Source organism: Pundamilia nyererei, unplaced genomic scaffold (genome assembly GCF_000239375.1).
Source record: "Pundamilia nyererei isolate P.nyererei 1_Seehausen unplaced genomic scaffold, PunNye1.0 scaffold00174, whole genome shotgun sequence".
NCBI lineage: Eukaryota > Metazoa > Chordata > Actinopteri > Cichliformes > Cichlidae > Pundamilia > Pundamilia nyererei.
The window spans coordinates 681,979-692,478 of NW_005187575.1; the positions used below are offsets into that span (position 1 = coordinate 681,979).

The 10,500-nt window shown below is 42.2% G+C and overlaps 1 protein-coding gene across 1 annotated transcript in view; it reads right to left on the bottom strand.

Annotated features, from left to right (window-relative positions):
- Positions 1–10,500, bottom strand: part of rev3l (REV3 like, DNA directed polymerase zeta catalytic subunit) — an 80,918-nt gene that overhangs the window by 31,785 nt on the left and 38,633 nt on the right. The window contains exons 3-7 of the mRNA XM_013914138.1: positions 10,176–10,250; positions 5,888–6,048; positions 3,013–3,145; positions 2,736–2,830; positions 1,357–1,461 (exon numbers count right to left, since the gene is read on the bottom strand). Coding sequence (XP_013769592.1) covers positions 1,357–1,461; positions 2,736–2,830; positions 3,013–3,145; positions 5,888–6,048; positions 10,176–10,250 — 569 coding nt within the window. The remainder of the gene's footprint in view (positions 1–1,356; positions 1,462–2,735; positions 2,831–3,012; positions 3,146–5,887; positions 6,049–10,175; positions 10,251–10,500) is intronic.

The window sequence follows — 10,500 nt, forward strand, 5'->3', positions numbered from 1 at the left end:
AGGGTTTGCAGTTTAAGGACAGTGCTTTCCCACCGATCATATGGACAGCTCTTTGAATTATAACTCTGACTTGTGGAGGTAATGGAAAATTCTAACAAAACTAAGACAGATGCCACAGTTGGACAAAGAGAAGCATAACATGATAGAAGAACACAGTGAGCCACAGTCTACACTGCCTCCAGACATTCTCAAAACTCTTTCACAGTAACCAGAAACACTGGCGCCACTGAAATGAGACTCCCCGCACATTAGAACCGAAGAATTTTGCATCCAAATCAACGTTTCAAAACATCTCCTCTCCTCTGAATTGAGAAATTCAAAAGTTAATTTACAATTTGTCATGTTGGTCAAACCATTCCTGAGCAGTATGAACAAAGCACATTATCCTGCTGAAACCTCTGCATCAATTAGATTAGCGTCGGTGAAATGATGTAGGTGGCCTGTAACTATGTTTAGCAAGTATTACGCTGCAGAGCATCATACTGGCCTTCTTTAAAAGCGAATCATGCAGGCCAGCTCTTCTTTCCAGATAAATGAGACGTGCGCCCGGCCTTTGGCATAACGTCGAAGAAAATGTGATTCACCAGACCAGGCTGCATTCTCCTGCTGCTTCATGGGTCACTTCTGACGCTCGCTTTGCAGCTGCTGAGGGCAGTAGCCAGCATGGGTACTGTGTCACATGGCCAAAGTCTGTGGCTATGCAGCTCCATAAACATTAAGTTGTGATACGCTGTGTTCTTACACGCTTTCAGCACTAGCAATTCTGGGGGATGGAAGAATCGCCAAAAAAGGGCAATTCCTCAAGAAGTAGATCAGATGCTGGGTGCAGCATGGGTGATTTTCTTTTTAAAACTAATCCAACTGAATACTGATAAGGTGTGGCTGTTGTTATTGACAAGTGTGCCAACAGAAGTCTGTCTAGCCAAAAGCTCTCTGCCAATTCCATTTGCTGGACCTCTCCATCACATTTGTTCTTTCGATGCCTGATAATGGAATCACCTGACAAACAACACAGCCTGCTTTGTTTCATGAAAATATGTTTTACTTTGCACTAATGAGCAGATTTGTCTCCCTGTGCATTGCACGCGTTCAGTTTATGAGCCTCGCTTGATAACCAAGCCTGCTAGCTCCAAAAACAGTCACTTCTGGCTCCAAACAACCAATGGGAATGACCCAAATGGTGAAACTGAAGAGTTAAGAAATGAATGGGTGACAGCATAGTGACTATGACCATCTTTTATATACAGTTAACCATACTCATACATTTTCCATTATTCCCAGATCGCAGAGAAATTAAACAGAAAACCATAGACTGACTTAGACAAAGCTAAGATTTTCCATGGTGAATGCCTGTACCTTGTGACTCGGGGGTTTCAATCTGGGAGGGCTGGTTCTTCTCTCTCCTCCTCTGCTTCTCATCCTCCCAGATGGCCTGCAGACCAGGATTCCTGCCAATTTGATCTGGAAAAAAATGGAGAATTAAGCACAAAAATACTCAAACTCTGTACCCTCAAACACGGTGTTTATATAAAGCTGTGCTTAACAACATCAACTCATAAAGTTGTTTTTAACTGCAAGAACTACTGCATAGTTTTTTGCACATGTTTCCACAGCAGGACTTCTGCTTTGTCTGTATAGCAGTCATTACACAGTCATGCAGCTCCAACACCGCAATTAAAGAAATAATGTGGAAAGAAGATGAGGTACAGAGTCATTATTTCATCCAAAACCTGCAGCCTTAAAATAGGAAGCAGGAAGAACAAAAGCAGTGGGCATCTTTACACACATATCACAATAACAGCTTTATCAACACACAGATAACTTGCACCTGACAATACACATCCTACACATCCCACAGACCAGTTATTATATACCAATATTATGTTAATAGGGTGAAGCAGTGATTCTCTGGATAATTTTTCCAGAGAATGGTTAACCTCACCTCCAAGCCCCACTCTCTCTTTAACCCTTACATCTAAACTTATCAGTTCTCATTCAGTCACATTGTTAGGACTTTCCACAGAACTTTCTGAAATCTTCTAGTCCTAATCTGCCTAATCTTTGCTGTTTTTAAGACACAAGCAAAGCTTAGAAGGAATCTTCTAGCTCCCAGGAAAATAAAGTTCCTGAGAAAAAGCCCTGGCTTTACAAACTGTAATAGTTCATAAGTGCAGAACACACGCACTTGTTGTCTATCACGGCCTCTCTTTTCACTTTAAGACAGATTCTTTCTGTGGTTTAAGCTTGTTAGGTCCCATCTGATTTCAATGATAAAACTCAAAGCATCTTTACAACCCAGATGGAAGGACTGCTTTTAAGACAACACAATGTTCAGCAAAACTGGCACCGCTCAGATTGTAAGTGCAAGAATGACCTCTCTTTCTTTCTTTCACACGCTAAAACAACAGATCCAGATGTGTGCGATTAAAACAAATCTTTCAGGAACAAAAGCTGCATCTGCTCTGGCACTACATTACTTTGCCAGATGACAGCATCTGTCTTTATTGTCCCTGGTTCGTTTTAACCCTTTATCCCATCCTCTGTACGTCTAGCTGCTCCCCTGTGATTGGATGGATTAGGTCAGATCCACGATGTTTGTATTTGGGGCCGATAAAAGATTCGATGTGTGGCAGCCGTCAGAGCAGTCCATCACTCTTCTGTGCTTTAACTTGAATTTCACTTTCCCCCACCCGTTGCTTTCTTAAGTTTGTGGCTGCAATACTGAGTGAACTTACTTTCGATTTCGAGGCGGTTGAGAACATCCACAGCAACAGCATCAACCTCCAGCTCACAGGTGCTCTGCCTCTCCACCTCATCCAGGACTAAAGAGCTACAGTCAGTGAACATAAAAAAAAAAAAAAAGGGGGGGGGGGGGGAAATAAATGAATAAAAACAAGCTACCATTTTGGTTTTCAATTATCTTTACGGAGAACTAATATCCACTGCAGCTCGGACATAAGCCAAAAACAGTGCATTCAGATTCTGCTTAGACTAAGATGTGGAGAGACTCGCCTGGGTATGGCGTTCTCCTCCCAGCGGACGAATGTGCCTCCTATGGTGCTGTCGTTGAGCTTGGACGTACAGGGAGCCTTCCAGGGGCTGATGCTCCTGAACGCCGATCCTTCTGGGTCTGCCTTTGCTTCATCTGTTAACCACATACAGAGATGTACATAAGAGGCACATGAGAGGATCACAGTAACGGTATTTGGATAACCACAGGGTTTTCATTTCATGCAGATTGATTAACTGCTCAGTGCTGCCATTTCTTAGCAATTAAACTGCGATCCACACTGTTAGAGAATCTGAGGTATAATGAATCATGATTATCCTCCTTTCTTTAATGCAGCAAAGGTAGGCACAATAAAACATTGTTTTGTTACATGGAGAGTTCTTTTGGTACCTGTGACACTTTTTAATCTCAGTATTTAGGAGGCCAGAGTGTTCAAGTTGTTGAATGGACTTCAAAACACATTAAGGGTTTCATTTATCTTGAATTGGCCCATTTTACCAGCTCAGTCTATTATTATTCTGCTGCTTGATCCCAGATTAGGAACTTCCTTTCAAGTTGGACATTGAGGGGAGCAGAAAATGTAAACTGGTGTACCCATTATTGGAGCATTTTGGTTTCTTTGTTGTAAGGGGAACACTGGAGCCTTTTCCATTGATTGCATCAGTGTAGAGGTGGATCAAACACGGGAACTGTGCTTTTGTTGGAGGACAGTCAGGCGTGAGGACTTCTATAAAAGAACTTTATTAAAAGAACAAGTGTGGAATTTCCTGTCTTTAATGGCCTCACAAGTGAAGGTGGTCCTGCTGGGCGGGATGCTCTCTGGGAGTGTGGAGAGAGGTCTGATTGGGAACGACGACCAGAAGGCTGAGTTTAGGCCTAAACTCAGATCAAACAGAGTTGGCAATCAGGGGTTTTAGTGCCTACGAGGGGCGAGAGGAGTTGGGTAAGATTCACCAAAGATCTGAAGAGAAACCCCCAGCGTGACACTACCACTGTGAGGTCCAAGACACTGCTGAGCTTCAAGCCCACACACTACCACCTCTCTCCAGGGGTTACGTGAAGCAGATCAATACAGAGATATCAAGAGTTCAGCTCACTGTAGCACAAATCATAGATACATGTAGGTCCATAAGCTTTGGAGAAAGACACATTTTTTTGGTTCTTCAGACTTTATTTGTTTATATACCGCTTTGTATTTGATGACTAGATATTATTCAGCTCCTGCTCTCTTCCACAGTGTCTCTTCTGTCCCGTCTCCCTCCTCTCACCCCGAACCTGTTGCAGCAGATGACCGCTGTTTTGCAAGCCTGGTCACACCACAGGTTTCTTTTTGTTAAAAGGGAATTTTTCCTTCCCTTGCTGCCAACACAAATACAGGGCTATAAAAATTAAGCTAATGAAATTTCTAAACGCTTGCAGTTCTTCTAATGACCACTAGAGACGGAGTCAATCCCCATAGACACCCATGTAAAGTTATCAAACTTTACAGCATTAAAAGCTTTTGAGAAGCCAGTATAATATTTTATAATCTGGGTGAAAGCTGTAGCTAGCAGTAGCTAGCAGCCCTCTGTGCTTCATTTTATGTGAAATTCTATTTCATTAGTCTGTTAGTTAGCAATAATTAGCACGTATGTGTGTCTCTGTGATGCACCTGTACATTTTATGGATGTAGCTTGATAAGATAACTAGCAGTAGCTGAAGACGTAGGTCACCACCTTGTCATCCAAATAGTCACTTCTGGCTCCCAAAATATATAAATAAATAGATTTATGTTAAAAAAACCAAAATCATGGTGGCAGTGAAAATTCCCCCCCCACGAGTCGTCCGATGCAGACTGCAGAACCCAACAGGAAACTGGTTCTTATGTTATCTAAATTAAACAGCCACATCAGTCAGCTGTGTACTTCTCTGCTAAGCGGATAATGGCAAAAGTAAACTACAAACTTGATGGTAGCCGGTGAAGAAAAAGGAGGAAATACTGTTTTTCACATTGGTCAAACGCCACTTCATGTGTAAGAAGACACAAAGAAAGACAGAAGCAATGAACATCATTCAAACCTGTTGTAATTCTACAGGGTAAATGGTTTATTTTTATAGAGCTGCTTGCAGTGTGGCTAATATTAGATAAAGACAGCATGAAAAGTGTCTCCCATGTTTTGCTTGTTCACAGACTGTCACATCCAACTTCTGCTATGTATTCACCTTATAAATCAAACAGGAGCCAAAACCTAGAGCAGCTGCAGCAGGTGTCTAATCTGTTACTCTGTAGATGTGACACGGCTCCACAGGCTACAGGGAGCTCAGACAAATAAAATGAAGAGTCAGACTGCGGGCTACTGATCCCCAGTATCTGCTTGCCATTCCTGTCCTCATACTTTCCCACTTATAACTTTCATATGGAGGTATGCGTCCTCTGTATTTCACCTTTGGCCATTAACGAAAGGAACAAGACAGAAAGAAAGACAAAGAGGTCAGAAAAAGAAAGTTCAGAGAGAAAGAGAGAGAAAAGAGCAAAGACCACAAGACAAAACGTGAAGGGAAACGTGAGGACAACATTAGGGATGAAAACAGAGAAAAAGACAACAGAGGCATCCTGAGGCTGAGGGGAGATCAAGACTAATTCAATATGACATAAGGCATGGAAACCCTTCCCTGGCCTGCTCTCATCCCTGCCGAGCAATGAGGGAACAATCAAGTAATGAGTTAAAAAAAAAAAAAATCTATGGGTTTTTCCAAGTATGAGGAAAATGTACTACAATCAGATGCTAAAATTAGATTTTGATGACAAGGCACAAAGAAAAAACAGAGAAAATTCAAACAAAAAAAGAGAAGAAGACAAGATCGGAAATCTGTGCTCTCCCTGCCCAAATTCCTTACCTTTTTTCTGGCCGCTTCGAAACTTGACAGCTGCCAGGTTAACCAGGTTCATGCCGTACAGGTTGTAGTCTATGAAAAGCTGCAGCAGGTAGGGGATGTGGCCCTCATGAGGCTGGTAACTCTTGTTCATCACGGCTCCGCTTTGCAGCAGCTCGCACACTCTGCAGCAAGCACAGATTGCTCCATTTAAAATAAAAAGATACATGTGCCACTTGGTGTTTAAAGAAAAAACATTCAACCGCTTACACACAACTGAACAAATGCTCCCCCAGCTCGAGAGAAAGCGGTTTTGGTGGAGACCAGACACAACTGCGGTCTGCCTTGAAATCAAGGATTGCTACAAGTTGTATCTGATCAAGTTTTCTCAGCAAAGCTTAATCATTTTGTTCCTTTTTGCTCTGAGGGCATGCTCTGAGGATGAGAGAGAGATCACAGAGATGTCATACCACATTTTTATCAAGCTGCACAGCAGAGGCCAAAATGTCAAGGACTGGCTCATATCTACATTACCCCACTGTGAAATTAGGAATGTTTAACTACACAAGCTTCAGAAAATCAAGCACATTGATGTTTGAGACAGGCTCCAAGTACATGTAAAGTGGGGCTAGTAAATTCAGTTTCACTTAGGCCCAGAATTTTAGTTTATTGGCATGCTTTAATTTAATATAAAATGTCTACATCTTCATATACACTTTAGTCCACATACAGCCCCAAGAAAAGTTTAAATGTTTAGAAGCTTTACCATTCAGTCATACGAAGACAGAGAATTACTGATTTGTCTATACAAAGGCTTCCATACAGGCCCCTCTTACATAGTCTGAATATGACAACTACTGGAAATACTGGGTAGTTAATCTAATCAAACTTTACTTAATCAGTGAGTGAAACTCTTGAGATTTACAATCTCTTTTCCAAGAGTGTCCGGGGCTAACATCGGCAGCATTAACCTTGCATGTTTTCCAAAGGCAGGAGAAACAACAGTTCTTAGAGAAAATGGGGGAACATGCAGACTCCACATACAGGGAGTGCAGAATTATTAGGCAAATGAGTATTTTGTCCACATCATCCTCTTCATGCATGTTGTCTTACTCCAAGCTGTATAGGCTCGAAAGCCTACTACCAATTAAGCATATTAGGTGATGTGCATCTCTGTAATGAGAAGGGGTGTGGTCTAATGACATCAACACCCTATATCAGGTGTGCATAATTATTAGGCAACGTCCTTTCCTTTGGCAAAATGGGTCAAAAGAAGGACTTGACAGGCTCAGAAAAGTCAAAAATAGTGAGATATCTTGCAGAGGGATGCAGCAGTCTCAAAATTGCAAAGCTTCTGAAGCGTGATCATCGAACAATCAAGCGTTTCATTCAAAATAGTCAACAGGGTCGCAAGAAGCGTGTGGAAAAACCAAGGCGCAAAATAACTGCCCATGAACTGAGAAAAGTCAAGCGTGCAGCTGCCAAGATGCCACTTGCCACCAGTTTGGCCATATTTCAGAGCTGCAACATCACTGGAGTGCCCAAAAGCACAAGGTGTGCAATACTCAGAGACATGGCCAAGGAAAGAAAGGCTGAAAGCCACCACTGAACAAGACACACAAGCTGAAACGTCAAGACTGGGCCAAGAAATATCTCAAGACCGGTTTTTCTAAGGTTTTATGGACTGATGAAATGAGAGTGAGTCTTGATGGGCCAGATGGATGGGCCCGTGGCTGGATTGGTAAAGGGCAGAGAGCTCCAGTCCGACTCAGACGCCAGCAAGGTGGAGGTGGAGTACTGGTTTGGGCTGGTATCATCAAAGATGAGCTTGTGGGGCCTTTTCGGGTTGAGGATGGAGTCAAGCTCAACTCCCAATCCTACTGCCAGTTTCTGGAAGACACCTTCTTCAAGCAGTGGTACAGGAAGAAGTCTGCATCCTTCAAGAAAAACATGATTTTCATGCAGGACAATGCTCCATCACACGCGTCCAAGTACTCCACAGCGTGGCTGGCAAGAAAGGGTATAAAAGAAGAAAAACTAATGACATGGCCTCCTTGTTCACCTGATCTGAACCCCATTGAGAACCTGTGGTCCATCATCAAATGTGAGATTTACAAGGAGGGAAAACAGTACACCTCTCTGAACAGTGTCTGGGAGGCTGTGGTTGCTGCTGCACGCAATGTTGATGGTGAACAGATCAAAACACTGACAGAATCCATGGATGGCAGGCTTTTGAGTGTCCTTGCAAAGAAAGGTGGCTATATTGGTCGCTGATTTGTTTTTGTTTTGTTTTTGAATGTCAGAAATGTATATTTGTGAATGTGGAGATGTTATATTGGTTTCACTGGTAAAAATAAATAATTGAAATGGGTATATATTTGTTTTTTGTTAAGTTGCCTAATAATTATGCACAGTAATAGTCACCTGCACACACAGATATCCCCCTAAAATAGCTCAAACTAAAAACTACTTCCAAAAACATTCAGCTTTGATATTAATGAGTTTTTTGGGTTCATTGAGAACATGGTTGTTGTTCAATAATAAAATTATTCCTCAAAAATACAACTTGCCTAATAATTCTGCACTCCCTGTACAAAGACCCCAAGTGGGTTTGAACCCAGGATGAACGCTAAGCCACTGTATAGCCCAGTGGTTCCCAAACTTTTTTCGCTAGGCCCCCCTTTGTTTTACAAGAAAAATGCTCGCCTCGCCCCCTGCGCGCGCGCACACACACACGCACGCACAAACACATCCTCCAATCACACACGCCCATATTTTGCTCCATTGCGGTTTATTTCACACCTCAAACATTTAGTAAACAATTAAGCAAATACAAGTAATCTGCAATAAATTACAGGTAGTAAGAAAATAAACTACTAACTCTTTTACGCTACGTCCGCACCTACACGGGTATTTTTGAAAACGCAGCTGTTTCTATGCGTTTGGACCTTTCGTCCACACGTAAACGGCGTTTCGAATCACCAAAAACTGAGATTTTTTAAAACTCCTTTTTTTGCCTTTACGTGTGGACGAGGAATACAGAGTTCGTCACGCAACGTTAAAGGTATGCGCCTTTTTTCACGTCACGCTGTGCGCCACGTTATTGTTTACATGACATGAATTGCAGAATGGCAGATAGAGACAAAATACTGTTAATCTGACTATCTTCAGGTTTTACACGCTTACACATGCAGTTACTGTCCCTCCATTTAGAAAGGCAGAGGCGTCATGGTGTAATTTGTTTTTTTTCCTGTGTAATAATATTCAACATTGCTATCAATACATTTTTCAAAAAATGTCTCTCTGCAAAAAAGGGGTAAAAAAAAAAAAACAAACAGCTGTGGGATCCTGTTTGTCCGCAATTTGAACCGGGGGAACAAATCATGGCAGGATCAGCCTGATATTATTTGTATCCCACTGTAACTTTACTGTATAAAGAGCTAACATCTCCAAAATGTCAGGAGTAGTTAGTCATTACAACAAGTGTTTGTGAACTAAAAATCAAGAATGTGGGACACTGTTTGTCCCTGATTTGGAGAGCCCAGCGCGTGCTCTCGACGAAGGGAAAACCAACTCTGCAGGGGAGACCTACCTTGGCACTTGTGCAGGTGAAGCCAAAGGGCAGATATGCTTCACCATATTTTCTAGTCTTTGGCTTAGAATGAAGTTGGTTTGGAAACATATTCAGCAATGCTTCATCTCCTGCTTTGCGTTTGTGGAGGCGCCCCGTGCTAGCAGCGTCCAAGCGTTGTTTTTTGTCGTTGTTTTTTTCCCCCCTTTCATACCGCGCCGGCCCCACACTTTGGGAAGGTCTGGTATAGCCTAAATATATATATTCACATCCAAACATACATGTAATTACAAATAAAATTTGCAGTTTCACCTTAAAAAAAATTAATTTTGACACCTGGCAAAAATGCAACCAAACCTTAAACATACTTACACACATACAAGGCCAGTCTACTTTTCCACCTTCCTTCCTTCACCCCACCCCTCCCCTCCCAGCGATACATCATTCGTTCCTCCAGCCTGTCCCTCTCTCTCTAACAGAGTTACTCGCTCTCTGCCAAGCCTCAAATCAGTAGCTCCACTCACACTTTCAACACCAACACTGATCACTCTGGCAAATAATTCACAGTCTTCCCGTGTGCTTTCATGCATGGACACACACTCAGCCAATCAATGAGTACAGCTGAATACGCAGCGATCGATTTCAGTTTAGTAAGCTGGCAGACTCGTGCGCACAGTGTGGCATTCAAACAACAGGAGGCTGGGATGATCTCTGTTCACATTAAACTGCTTCGATCCTTACCTCTTGACCATCTGAGGATTGTATAAATAGATCTTCATAAAGAGCTTCTCCTTGGCGTGATAACCATAGTAAGGCCTGAAAGAAAAGAAGAAGAAAAAAGGCATTCAATATGTAAACCTGCATCACATACACATGTTAAAGTAATGTATACATACACATATAGACAGGTCACAGAAAGTAAAGGTTCTCTGGTGCACAGTGGTGCTTGTCCATGCAGAGCTCTAAAAGCTAAAACCACAATCTTAAAGTGGACTCTGAACCTGACGAGAGTCTGAGTAACTGAATTAGCAATAATGTGACATGAAAGTTTCAGATATACGTATTC